Source organism: Peromyscus californicus, unplaced genomic scaffold (assembly GCF_007827085.1).
Source record: "Peromyscus californicus insignis strain IS unplaced genomic scaffold, ASM782708v3 Scaffold_4__1_contigs__length_199733344, whole genome shotgun sequence".
Taxonomy (NCBI): Eukaryota; Metazoa; Chordata; class Mammalia; order Rodentia; family Cricetidae; genus Peromyscus; species Peromyscus californicus.
In genome coordinates this window covers 162,346,199-162,359,999 of record NW_026294562.1, presented here as the reverse complement: position 1 = coordinate 162,359,999, position 13,801 = coordinate 162,346,199, and the positions used below count along the sequence as shown (strand labels likewise).

At 50.5% G+C, this 13,801-nt stretch overlaps 1 protein-coding gene across 2 annotated transcripts; it reads right to left on the bottom strand.

Moving 5' to 3' along the window:
• Positions 1 to 4,392: 4,392 nt before the first annotated feature.
• On the bottom strand, positions 4,393 to 13,766 carry Eif3k (eukaryotic translation initiation factor 3 subunit K). Of its 2 annotated transcripts, none has more exons than XM_052763208.1 (8): positions 13,619 to 13,766; positions 12,423 to 12,521; positions 10,407 to 10,527; positions 9,726 to 9,800; positions 8,348 to 8,414; positions 7,485 to 7,562; positions 5,505 to 5,630; positions 4,393 to 4,457 (listed from the first exon to the last, which is right to left on the bottom strand). In XM_052763208.1, exons 1-8 carry the CDS (start codon positions 13,675 to 13,677, stop codon positions 4,426 to 4,428), a joined length of 657 nt encoding a protein of 218 aa, XP_052619168.1. In that variant the 5' UTR covers positions 13,678 to 13,766; the 3' UTR covers positions 4,393 to 4,425. The 2 variants fall into 2 exon arrangements, with proteins under 2 accessions (XP_052619168.1, XP_052619170.1); XM_052763210.1 differs by lacking the exon at positions 13,619 to 13,766 and adding an exon at positions 13,414 to 13,573.
• Between the last annotated feature and the right edge of the window lie 35 nt (positions 13,767 to 13,801).

The window sequence follows — 13,801 nt, the reverse complement described above, 5'->3', positions numbered from 1 at the left end:
CCTTTGTCCATAATACTTTTCACCGTTTAACATTGTTGATTCATTGCTGTTCTATGTCCTGGCTGTTTCTTTCCCAAAAATAGCAACCCACAAGGGAGGGAAGGGGACCTTTGCTTCAGATTCTGTTCTAGCCCTGGCCTCCGAAGCAGTGTCTGGCATGCAGAGGAAACTTACTAAGTCCTAAGAGAATGAATGAATAGGCTCAAACCCACGAGGAGAGCCAGGTGTGGTAACTCAGGCCTGCAGCTCCAATACTTGGGAGGATGGGGCATGGGGTCTTCTAGTTCAAGGTCAGCCTGGGCTAGAGGAGACCTTGCTTAACAAAACACTGGCGCAGTTAGGGACTGTTGAGATAGCTCAGCAGGTAGATGATGCCTAGCCTAATGTCTTAGGGTTTCTATTACTGCAAAGAAACACCATGACCAAAAAACAAGTTTGGGAGTAAAGAGTTTTATTTGGCTTACACTTCTGTATGATTGCTCATCAAAGAAGTCAGGACAGGAACTCAAGCAGGGCAGGAGCTGATGCAGAGGCCATGGAGGAGTGCTCTTTACTGGCTTGCTCATCATGGCTGGTACAGACTGCTTTTTTATAGAACCCAGGGCCACCAGCCCAAGGATGGCCCCACCCACAAGGGGATGGGCCCTCCCCCATCAATCAGTAATTAAGAAAGTGCCCAACAGGCTTGCCTACAGCCCAGTCTTACGGATGCATTTTCTTAATTGAGGTTCCCTCCTCTCCGATGACTTCAGCATCTGTTGACATTAAACTATCCAGCACACCTAATGACTTGAGTTTTATCTCCAGAACCTACACAGTAGAGCATTCCTGCAAGTTGTCCTCTGACATCATGGCATGCGCACACAAATAAATGCAAAGATTTTTTGAATAAATTTAATCTCTGTGTAGATAAGTACAGTGCCTGTGGAGGGCAGAAGATGTGATCAGAGCCCCTAAAGATGGAGTTACAGCAGGTTGTGAGCCACCCAGCATGGATACTGGGAAATGTGAATCCTCTGCAAGAGCAGCAAGCACTCTTTACTGGTGAACCAGCCCTCCAAGCCCTACTATATATGTGTGGTGTGTGTGTGTGTGTGTATACATCTATACACACACACACACACACACACACACACACACACACACACACACACACACACACACACACAGTTTCGAGACAGGGTTTCTCTGTGTAGCTTTTGGAGCCTGTCCTGGAATTCACTTTGTAGACCAGGCTGGCCTTGAACTCGGAGATTCATCCACATGCCTTTGCCTCCCGAGTGCTGGGATTAAAGGTGTGTGCCAACACTGCCCGGCTTTTTTAATGAGAAAGTTAAAGTGGGGCTTTCAGCAGTGGGGGGCTGCTGTAGGAGAGGAACCTGCTGTCAGGGTCTGGGAAAAGGAGAGAATAGAAGGACTGGGACCAGTCACCTACAGCACTGTCATGAATTTTACTTTGTTGGGAAAAACAGGGTGTCCCCTAGGTTTGGGATCCGAGCAAAGGAGAAGTGTGAGGACTTCACTGAAGGACCCCAGGGAAATGACTAGTTTGTTTTTAAGGCAGGGTCTCAAATAGCTCATTCTGGCATCAAACACCCTATTTATCTGAGGCTAGCCTTGAACTCCTGACCGCCCAGCTCTCAGGAGGTAGGATTACAAATGTGTGCAGCATCCCCTGCGTAGCCCAAGAATCTTGCAGTTGGTGCAATTGGCCAGCAGCCCTCTCTGCCCACTTACTGTGTGCACTGAGATTCCCAACCCACCGGCTCAGAAGTAGAGGCAGCAACCTAGGTAGTGAGGTCTGAATGAAATGATGATCCCTTTAGCAATTCTTAACAGACACTCATGGTCACTGAGTGATAATAACTGGGGGGTGGGGTGGTTAGAGGGGGAGAGAGGGGCAGGGCACTCAAGCACCCTCCCCCACTTACAGGAGGAGCCATTAAGAGCCAAGTCTGGGGCTAGAGAGATGGCTCAGATGGTTAAGAGCATTGACTGCTCTTTCAGAGGACCCGGGTTCAATTCCCAGCACCCACATGGCAGCTCACAACTGTAACTCCAATTCCAGGGGACCCGACACCCATGGCAAAAACAGCAATGCACACAAAGTAAAAAAAAAAAAAAAGAGCCAAGTCTGCTGAGGGTCTCCTTAAGTAAGTACAACCACTGGTTCTTTGGATTGACTTACTGTGTTTGCCTACATACATTTACATGTACCATGTGCATGCCCGGGTGCCCTCAGAGGACAGAAGGGAGCAGGATGCCCTGGAACTAGTTATAAAGTACTGTGAGCTACCATGTGGGTTCTAAGAACTGGACCCAGGTTCTCTACAAGAGCAGCAAGCGCCCTTAATCACTGTGATCTCTCTCCAACACAACATTTTCCCTTTGAGACAGAATCTTACCAGGTCCTCCTGGCTGGCCTGGAACACACAGAGATCCACCTGCCTCTGCCTCCAGAGTGCTGGGATTAAAGGCGTGTGCCACCACACCCAGTACAAAACTACTCTAGATTTGAAGACAGCAATGGCTGTTATGTCTAGTAGTCAGCTTTCCACAATCCAAATCTCCCTCTGCATCCCAGGCTGATCTTGAATTCCAAGCAGTCCTCCTGCCTCTGCCTTCAGAATGCCAGGAAATCATGGCTGACCCAGTATTCCTTGTTAACACTGTAAATCTACTGAGAGGATGGTCTCCCAGGGTGGGAGCAGACAGTGGAATGTCACAGGTGACTACAGAAACAGCTTGAAGACTCTCTGGCCATTAAACCAAAGCACACAAGTCAACTTACACCCACAGCCATTAGTCTTGAGTTTGAACTCAGTCTTCAGTCAGAGCCAGACTGGAAGCAGGGTAAGATGTGGCTGTCGAGGGACAAAAGGTCATGTCTCCTCCTGCTCAACAGCTACGGCCAGTTGCATCCCACACAAAAGCATGTTCACCAAGTGGATGCCTGCTTGTCATCCCCACCCAGAGATGTCTCCTTGACTTGTACAAGATGGCTGGCGGGTGGGGCAGCATACCAGGCCTCCCTCCCTTCCTCAGCACCTCAGAGCTGACTTTCGAACAGCAGTCATTCATTTGTTCTGTCCCCGGGGTTAGGAGGATCCAGTTCCTGGTGCTTACTCAAGTAGGTCTGGAGGCCAGAGCAAAGGGTGTGCGCCCCACCCAGGTTCACCAGGACAGGACTCTCCTAGGAATGTTGGGTGGGTGCTGGCGACAGGGAAGGTGAACAGGCAATCAATCCACTCACTGCTCTAACAGATGGGGCCCCAAGGGAGACGGGAGTGGCCAAGGCAGAACATTTACTGGGTCATTTTATCTCCATTGACTTCACCCCTGACCCTGTGCACACTGAAATCACCTGCTCAAGGTCACTTGGCCAGAATACCCAGAATGTTTTAGGTGTGACATGAACTGGGTATCTGGGAGGATCGCTGACTCAGCAGGCAGTCTGGTAACCTTTGCGACCAGAACAGCACCAAAGGCCAGCCAACAACCTTGGTGACAGATCTTCAGTCTGAAATGAACAATGTCTCCCGATTCGTTTGTTTCTTTGGTGAACAAGGAGTTTTGGACTACTGAAAGGAACAGGTAAAGGGCTGTCGGAGGACCAGGGCAAACCACTTAAGGCTGTCAAGTGTGGCAGATGTGCACACATGTACACAGTGAGGTCAGCCTCCCAACGGCTGGGATTACAGGTGCGTTCTTTGTGAGGCTGGGGCCTGAACCCAACTGAACTACAGCCGTAGTCCCAAAATTAAATCAGAGTCTCTCCCTTAACCTAGAGCTCACCAATCCGGCTAGACAGGCAGCAAGTAAGCCTCAGGGAACCTCCTGTTTGAGCCCCCCGAGTGGTGCGTGCCCCACATTTATTTGAGCAGTAAGTTTATAGACTGAGCCCTCCACCCGCCTTTAAAGACAGGGTCTGATGTAGCCAAGAGTAGCTTTTAACCCTCGATCTTCCTGCCTGCACCTCCCAAGTGCTGGGACTGGCAGACTACCACTCCCAGCCTGGCACTGGCCAGATGCCACCCCAACCCCACCTCTGCCAGCTGAGAAAGTACCACACTCTCCTTTCTAGATGAGGACACCCATAATCGGAAGTAGGGTGACTTGTCAAGGACACAGAGCCTCTTCTCCTCTCTCATGAGCCCAGGGGCCCAGGGTGGCGACTCCCCAAGCCTCTCACCCTCCTCAGCCTACCTCATGCTGGGCTGACTCACAGGTCAGGAAGGAGTGGCAGGGAAAGGCCACGGGGTGGGGGGGGGAAGGGGAGGAAGAGGAGGTAAAGGAGGAAGTGGAAGGGAGAGGCATGGGGGACGCCCAAGAAGAGGGAAGGGCCTCGGCTTAGGGCCTTGGCTCTGAGGGCAGAGGCAGGAGACAGCAGGGTGGTGTGAACATGCCTTTATTTAACGCACGCAGTTACTGGGAAGAGGCCATGATGCTGGACACACCTGTTGAGAAGGAGAAAACAGGGTAAATTTGGGAGGAGGAGGAGGAGGAGGAGAGCCACCTTCTAGGGAGATGATGTCTGTCCTTCAGGGTCAGGTCACAACCACAAAAGCAGTTTGCTGCTGTAGTTTAATGGTCCTGGACATGTTACTTAAAAGCTCTGTACCTCAGTTTCCCCATCTGTATAAAGCATCTATCTCATAGGATTACAGAGTTAAAGTGCTTGAACACATGTCTGGTACTAAGCATTGTGTGCATTTAACAATACTTTCACAAGCTACTCACTGGACGCTGGCCTGGCCTGTAGCTCTCTACTGCACACAGAACCTTCCACAGAATTCTGAGATGCACACATGATGAGCACTGCCTGCAGAGGTCAGGGCGCCCAGTGTGGATACGACACAGTCAAAGCTGGGAGACCAAGGAGGGAACCCGGGGAGGCCTTCCCTCCTTTCGTGACACTCACTCACCAGACGGAAGAGTGAGGCAGGGTACCCAGCTAAATGCCGGATCACTTTAAAAATCCTAGTTATTACTTACTGATTTAAAGACGGTAGTTTACCAGGTAGTCCAGGCTGGCCTCCTGCTTCCCGAGTGCTGAGACCAAAGACACATGCTGCCACACCTGCTTTGTGTTCTCTGTGGCTAAGTCTGTTTACTCAAAGCGTGACGGTGACAGCGGTCACCGACACTCACTGTGCCTGGCCCTTGGCTGAGTGCCCTACAAGATGATCTCCTTTCACACTGCCCCTTCCGGGAGGCAGGCACCATGCCATTTCTATTGGTTTCCAAGTTAGAATGAGCAACTCTCTTACGGGAGGACCAAATGACTCACACATAAAGAACCATACGCTCTGTCATAACTGGTACTGTCACTTGCCTTTCTACGAGAAACTGAGGCACAGAGAAGCAAGACTAGCCTCGCACAGGCAGCCTTGAGCAGGGGATGGGAACACCCTGCCAGGCCCTTCACTGGTTCTCCCTGGGCCAGCAGCCTGTTCTCTGAGGGTACCATGTCTCCCCACAGCCTGTGGCCCCAGGCCACTCACTGTCAAAGTCAATCTTCTCCACGATGTTCTTGGGCTTAATGCTCTCTTCCTGGCTGCAGATGAAGATCTGCCCTGACTCGTCGGCGCTCCAGCCATACTTGCTCATCCACACTTTAAGCTGGTTGTCTGCAGGTGACACGGGCAGGGTGGAGATGTTAGAGGCAGGGAAATCGGGGCTCACCAAGCCAGGCCCCCTTTGACCAAGTGCTCTAGGCAACTCCGGCCTTTAGGGCAAAGCCTGACTTCTGGGGGCTCATTCTCCACTTTGCCACCAGGGGGTGCCACTAGCCTCTCTCCCCCCCCCCCCCTCCTTCTTTTTGGTTTTCTGGGACAGGGCTTCTCTGTATAGCTTTGGAGCCTGTCCTAGAAGTTGTTCTATAGCCCAGGCTGGCCTTGAACTCAGAGATCCACCTGCCTCTGCCTCTCAAGTGCTGGGATCAAAGGCACTAGAGAGCCACCACTGCCCGGCCTGCCACCAGCCTTAGTATCTTAGTCACACAGGGTTTTTGTTCTTTAATTTTTTTTCAGGTTTTTTTTTTTTTTTTTAAGATTCATTTATTATGTAAACAGTATTCCCTGCAGGCCAGAAGGGGGCACCAAGTCTCATTACAGATGGTTGTGAACCACCATGTGGTTGCTGGGAATTGAACTCAGGACCTCTGGAAGAGCAGTCAGTGCCCTTGTTCTTTTTTTTTTTTTTGAGACAGGGTTTTTCGTAGCCCAAGCTGGCTTGGAACCACGTGGCTGAGGATGACTTCAACCTCTAATCCTCCTGCCTCTTTCCCAAGTACTAGGATTATAGAGTGTATGCCCCAGGCTCAGTTTCCTTTGTTGCCGGCATTCATTCATTCATTCATTCATTCATTCATGTGTGTGCAGTGGTGTTTTGCCTGCATGTATGTCTGTGTGAGGGTGTTGGATCCTGGAGTTACAGACAGGTGTGAGTTGCCATGTGGGTGCTGGGAACTGAACTGGGATCCTCTGGAAGAGCAGTTAGTGCTCTTAACCACTGAGCCATCTCTCTAGCCCCTTCCCTTGGTTTCTTAACAATCCTTTCTATTTCTTTTAAAAAACATTTATTTTACTTATGTGTGAGTGCAAGTGTGAATGTGCACAGGTGTTCCTGGGCCAGAGAGTACAATGAATTTCTTGCTGCTTCTGAACCACCAACCATGGATGCTGGGATCCTGAAACTGTCTTCGAGACTGAGTAGCAAATGTTCTCAACTGCTGGACCCTCTCCAGCACCCATGCTTCTTTTTGCAAATGTTTTTTGGTTGGGAGGGACCTTTCAAGTCCCCCTGACCAAGGCTGACCCCTGCCCAGAGCCTTCCTATGTTCTCTGTCACTCCAGAGCAAAGGTCACAAGAAGTCCTCCCAAGACCCCATGACCACAGGAAAGTTGCCTTCTCACCCGGTCATGCTGCTCTGTTCCATGGCACACAGGCCACCAGCACACATGACAGGTCGGCTTCTGCCACAGGACCAACACGTCCTTTCTTCTCAGCGTGCCCACCTCCAGACACTGGGGCCCCGCCAAAGGCTGTCCCTCTAGAGTAGCCTCACTGCCCTTTGCAGTACCAACTACTACAAGATGCAAGCATCGTGTCCGCTTTGCTCCATCTGTGAAAAGGTCTGAGCTCCTGGCATCACTGCCACGACCAGCATCAGGACCACTGTCTGACACAGCTGGCATTCAAGGGTCTTATCTGCAGCCCACGCCCCAGCTTCCTATTGTTGGGACTACAGGTGGACACCACACCCGGTGGGGCAGCAACTTGTTTTTGAGACAGGGTTTCACTGTGTGGAGCTGGCTGGCCTTGAACTCAGAGATTCGGAGGGCAGCATCCTACACCAAACCCTTAGCCCCTCTCTGGACCAGATAATGGCCTCGAAATGGTGCACTGGGTTCCCCGGGGCTGGCTGAGGTCCCACGCCAACCACCTGTACCTTCTCAGGCTGACACAACAGTAAGTCTCACCAGTCAGATCTCCGAGCATCTCGGCAAGCAGCCAGCGGTCGATGTGCTGGTACGTGATGCCCACCACATGGCAGATAACTGCAGGGGTCAAAACAAAGAGTGTGAGAGGCTGGCCAAACACGGTCTCCAGTGGAGCTGTGGGAGGAGAATTCTCAGTGCTTGGGAGGAAATGCAGAACAAGAGATCCTTCTAAATAAGGCATGTTCTTAGAATGTGCTTTTGTGCTTTTCAGGTGGAACAAATAGGAGCGGGTTTCCTCCAGATTACACACAGCTACTCACTTTTGTTATTCAAAATTTCCCAGCCTGGAGGTGGTGCATGCCTTTAACCCCAGCAGAGACAGGCGGAGCTCTGTGAGTTGGAGGCCAGCCTGGTCTACAGAGTGAGATCCAGGACAGGGTCCAAAGCTACACAGAGAAACCCTGCCTCAGGGGGGGAAAAAAAAGAAAAAAGAAAGAAAAAATGTTTCCCAAGCCAGAGGTGGTGGCACAGGCCTTGGAGGCAGAGGCAGGCGGATCTCTGTGAGTTTGAGGCCAGCCTGGTCTACAGAGCGAGTTCCAGGGCAGCCAGGGCTACACAGAGAAACCCTGTCTCAAAAACAAGCAAATGATTAAGATCCCAGCAGCTTATCTTTGTGACTGGAAAGGGCTTGAACTCATGTGAACTTGCTCATAGGACCTTTCGTAACCTTTAAATTGTCTGATGCTCTGAATAAAGCTGGCTGCTGCAGGAGACTCTAGTCCGCCTCATTCATTGGTTCCATTCTCCCAGGTCCTCTAGAAGGACAGTGACAAGAGGCCATTTCTTAGGACTCTGCTACCACTGCCCCCTTCCCGTGGGCACCCAGACTTAAGAGGACTCACATTTTCGGACAGAGTCTTCAAAGCCAGTTATGCCTTCCAGGAGGTCCATGTTTTCATCCAGGGCTTGCTGCAGAAGGAACGATGCCCACAGTATTAACACCAGCAGTACTCACTACTGTCGGCATTCATCAGTGAGGGTGCTGACGTTCTGGAGGCTGAGGCAGGGGGATCTCAAGTTCCAGGTCAGTCTAGGTTACAATGGTAACTTTCTCAAAATCCAACCAATAAGCGAATAAGCTGGGTATGATGGCAATGCCTATAATCCTGGCACTGGGATTGAAGCAAGAGGATCAGAAGTTCAAGGCCAGCCTCAGCTACATAGCAGGTTTGGCTAGCCTGGGTACAGAACATCCTGTCTTTCCTTCTTTCTCTCTCTCTCCTTTTGTTTGTTTGTTTTTCCAGACAGGGTTTCTCTGATGCTTTGTTGCCTGTCCTGGAACTCACTCTGTGGACCATGCTGACCTTGAACTCACAGGACTCCGCCTGCCTCTGCCTCCCGAGTGCTGGGGTTAAAGGCGTGCGCCACGGCCACCATGCTACCTCCTCTCCCCGCTGCTTTTTTGCCGTTGGGTTTTAAATAGTCTTGCTATGTAGCAAAAGCTGACCCTGACTTTTTTTTCTAAAGATTTTAGAAGATAACATTTTATTTTTATTTATGTGTATATGGGTGTATCTATGTGAATATGAGCACCTGCGGGTGGTTGCCCAACAAGGGTATTGGGAACCAAATTCTGGTCCTTTGCAACAACACCTACCTTTTTTTAATTAAAAAACTTACATTATTATGTGTATGGGTGTTTTGCCTACATGTATGTCTGTGTACCATGTGCATGGCCAGTGACCACCACCGAGGCCAGAAGAGCATGCTGGATTCCCTGAAGCCAGAGTTATGGATGGTTGTGAGGCGGAGCCCTAACTGCAGAGCCATCTCTCCAGCCCCTGGCCTGGAACTCTATCCTCAGCCTCCTAAGAACTGGTACCTCAGGCAAGGGCCATCTGGCCAGCTTAGCCTCCCCTGGGCAGCTGCCCGTCTTGTGTCCATCTCAAGGCATAGGACAAGGAGACAAGGTCAGTCTGAGCCATGTGGGCACAAGGGCTGATCTGCCAGTCCTGGCTCTATGTGAAGACAGAGACAGAGGACAGAGGCCATGACCAAGCAGGTACCACTGCTTTTGTGTGTTTGAGACAGGCTCTCATATAGCTCCGGCTGGCCTCAAGCTCTCCCTGCAGCTGGGGATGACCCTCCTACTCCCACCTTCTAGAATTACAGACGTGCTGGTTTTATGAAGTACTTCTGGGTTTATGAAGTACTGGGTGGGGGCGGCACCCAGAGCATCCCACATGCAAGGCAATCACTCCAGCATCCAAAGGACATTACCCAGAAAGCTTGAAAGTGACAAGTCTCCAGCAGGTCCCCAAGGTACAAGATCTGTCGGATGGGCCGCTCTTCTTGCTGGCGTCAGGAAGCATTAAGGAAACAGTACAGAAACCCGTGGAGGCTATGGTGTGGGTCTAGGTCACCCCTCTCCACCCATCTTCTTCCACTCTCAACATCTCAAAAGATACTCACCACTTGAGACAGAGACAGTGGATCTCTGTGAGTTCAAGCACAGGCTGGCCTACATAGCAAGTTCCAGGCCAGCTAGGATCATATAGCAAGACCCTTACTCAAAATAAATACACGAACAAAAAGAATTCTGAGCCAGCAGGATGGTTCAGCAGGTAAAAGTGCTTGGCACAAGCCTAACAACCCAGATGCCCGGAACCCAGAGTAGACTACCCCAAGTCGTCCTTGGGCCTCCATATGCACTCTGAGACACATGAATACCACACAGCATCTGCTCAAATCCTCGGAACCCCCAGTGGAAGGGGGGAACTGACTACCCCAAGTGTCCTCGGACCTCCATATGTGAGACACACATATGGAGGTACCACACAGCATCTGAGGCTGACCCAGCATCGAGCTGATCCCAGAGCAGGCACCTGGTTTTTGGAGGCATGCCCAGATCCCTTCCTCTGCCCTGCTTCCCAGCCTTCTCCCATGCTGCTGGAAGGATACATGTGCCTGGTCGATCATACATTTGCACAGAGTGAAGTCGGTGTGGGGCAGGTTGGTGAGGGCTTTCAGCAGAATCTGGGCAGTGACTGTGGTCTGAAAGAAGGCTGGGTTGAACTGGTACCTGAGAAGGAGAACAAGAGATGTAGCAGTGGTGCCATCTTGCAAAGCTGGCTGTAGTGGCATATGCCTGCAATCCTAGGACCCAGGCAGATTGCAAATTTGAGGCCAACCTGGGCTATATTTATACAAATGGATAAAATGATAGCCCTTGTATGTAGTGGGTATATTTGTAATCCCAGCACTCCTACAGTCAGATAAGAAACAATCTTCTAGAAGTGTGTAGGCCAGTTAGCCTTCAAAAGCAGAAACTCAAAAAGATGGAAAGTGACGGGCACGGTGGCACACGCCTTTAATTCCAGTACTTAGGAGGCAGAGGTAGGCGGATCTCTGTGAGTTCAAGGCCAGCCTGGTCTACAGAGTGAGTTCCTGGACAGCCAGGGATATGTAAAGACCCTGTCTCAGAAAAAAAACCCAACCAAACAAAAAGGATGGAAAGCAAGAACTGACCGCTCACAGTTGTCCTCCACACTAGGCCTGCCACGGCAAGTGAGTGCTGCACTCACACTCATGAACAAAATGAATTAAAAAGAATAAAACAAGAGCCAGGTAGTGGTGGCGCACGCTTTTAATCCCAGCACTCGGGAGGCAGAGCCAGGTGAATCTCTGTGAGTTCGAGGCCAACCTGGTCTACAGAGCGAGTTCCAGGACAGGCTCCAAAGCTACACAGAGAAACCCTGTCTGGAAAAAACAAAAATAAATAAATAAAATAAAACAAATATTTATGCCAAGTAGGCATGGCAGCTTGTCTGGAGAAAGCCTGTCTCAAAAAAACAAAAATAAATAAATAAAATAAAACAAATATTTATGCCAAGTAGGCATGGCAGCTTGTCTGGAGAAAGCCTGTCTCAAAAAAACAAAAATAAATAAATAAAATAAAACAAATATGCCGGGCGGTGGTGGCACACGCCTTTAATCCCAGCACTTGGGAGGCAGAGGCAGGCGGATCTCTGTGAGTTTGAGGCCAGCCTGGGCTACCAAGTGAGTCCTAGGAAAGGCGTAAAGCTACACAGAGAAACCCTGTCTCGAAAAACCAAAAAAAAAAAAAAACAAAAAAAACAAAAAAAAACCCAAATATTTATGACAAGTAGGCATGGCAGCTTGTCTGGAATTCCACTCCCTGACCAAGCAAAGACTAGATGTGCTGGTGATTCTGGGTTCAATAAGACCCTGACTCAAGGAATAAGGTGGAAGAGCGACTGAAGATGACTCCTGACACCAACTTCGGGCCTCCACATGCATGTGCACACACACATTCCTCCCACAAACATGCACATACATACATATGCACACACATGAGAGGAAGACTCTAGGAAGAGAAGAGCATGTGCTATGTGATTACAGCTGAGCTCAAAGCAAGCAGATCTGAGCTAAGCTGATTTGGACGCAAGCAGGTGTGCAAGCAGCTGATCCAGATGCAGGAAAGCAGGTGTGCAAGCAGCTGATCTAGATGCAGGAAAGCAGGTGTGCAAGCAGCTGATCTAGATGCAAGAAAGCAGGTGTGCAAGCAGCTCATCTAGATGCAAGAAAGCAGGTGTGCAAGCAGCTGATCCAGATGCAGGCACCTGAAGCTCCACAGTAGTTACATAAGGTAGGGTTTGGCGGGGCAAAGCTTGTGGCGAAGGGCCAGTGGCACTAACAACATGGATGTTCATTTACAGTAATATGTCAGGCAACAGAATTGTTTACAGAGATAATCTTGTATGTCTTGTAGCTAATTAAAAACAAAAACAACAACAAAAAAACCCTGCTCTGACCTCCTTGGCTTCCTAGCTTACACACCAAAGAGAAGCCACATCCTGCAGCTTGCCCGGGGCACGTGTGCACCCAGTTCCCTATCCAGAGTGGCATCCTGCTCGCTAGCTGCTGGCATGACAGTGAGGAGGAACAGACACTCACAACTTCAGGACAGCCAGGTTGGCCTCCAGATCATAGGCATTCTCCTTGGCCTGTGTCTCCACATACCGTTCCAGGGTCGCCAAGTTCTCAGGATTGTACCTGGAAGAGAATCATGATGGATGAACCGCCTGGCATGGTGGTACATGCCTTTCATCCCAACACCCAGGGGGCTGAGGCAGGACAGGAGGATTGCCAAGTGTGAGGTTAGTCTGGGATGCATGGTGAAGACCTATCTCAAAAGGAAAAAGGGGCCAGGTGGTGGCGGCGCACACCTTTAATCCCAGCACTTAGGAGGCAGAGCCAGGCGGATTTCTGTGAGTTCGAGGCCAGCCTGGACTACCAAGTGAGTTCCAGGAAAGGTGCAAGGCTACACAGAGAAACCCTGTCTCGAAAACCGCCCCCCCAAAAAAAAGGAAAGAGGGAGATAACAAGACAAACAGACAAGGGTAAACAAAGACAAGAACAGAGGCCAGTCCCATTATAGGGCTAAGGGTCTACCACTGTAATTCGTTAACCTGAAATCACCCTCTTCTTTCCTATAGCTTTCAATTTGGCCCTGGGGTAGTCTTCCCTTTATTATCCTTTTAATAAACCTACATTCATTCGATTTTAAATAATAAAGCTAGTCCCATCTACTGGATCTACCCAGAGAGCTGACCAACTGTACATTCTCCAGTAAATCCTGCTCACAACTCAGACTTCTGGCTATCCCGGTTGGAGCCCTGGGTCGTTTAGGATGCCTCCAACCTCGGCCAGGCTCCGCATCCTGTATATGTGCCTGAACATCTACTGACATCCTCTTGGATCCGCTTCTGACCCAGCTCTATTCTCTCCTGCCCTGGCCTGGCCCTGATCGCTCCTTGCTATCACTCTCTGTTGAAAGGGGTCGTCGCGCGACTGGAATGGGAACCTAAGTCCAGGAAAGCAGGACCCATGGCTGTCTCCATCACCTCCGGTTCCCACTAGCCGAGTAGACATCAGTGAACCTTACGTTTGATGGCTGGCAAGAAGAGCAGAGAAGAGAGAGACTAAGAGACACTGAGAGTCTGTGGTGGCAGTAAAAGGAAAGTTGAGGGACGGAGGGAAACTTGGAGAACTCCACCTCTGGCTGAGCGTGGAGCCCTGGCCACCCCTGGCTGGCTCCCTGTCTTCTCCACCCCGCTTGGCCAGAGCGCACCCTCCAGCCGAGCTCAGACCTGTCGATACCCTTGAGCAACTTGCCCACGTTCGCTCTCATCTGCTCAAACATCGCCATGATCACTGTTGCCTTCTGCAGCCCCAGCTGGAGTCGAACACCAGCCCAGCGTGCAGTACCGGAGGGCCGGAAGAGAGGTACCGGAAGCGGAAACTACATCACGCCCTCTCTCCTGCGCCTTCGG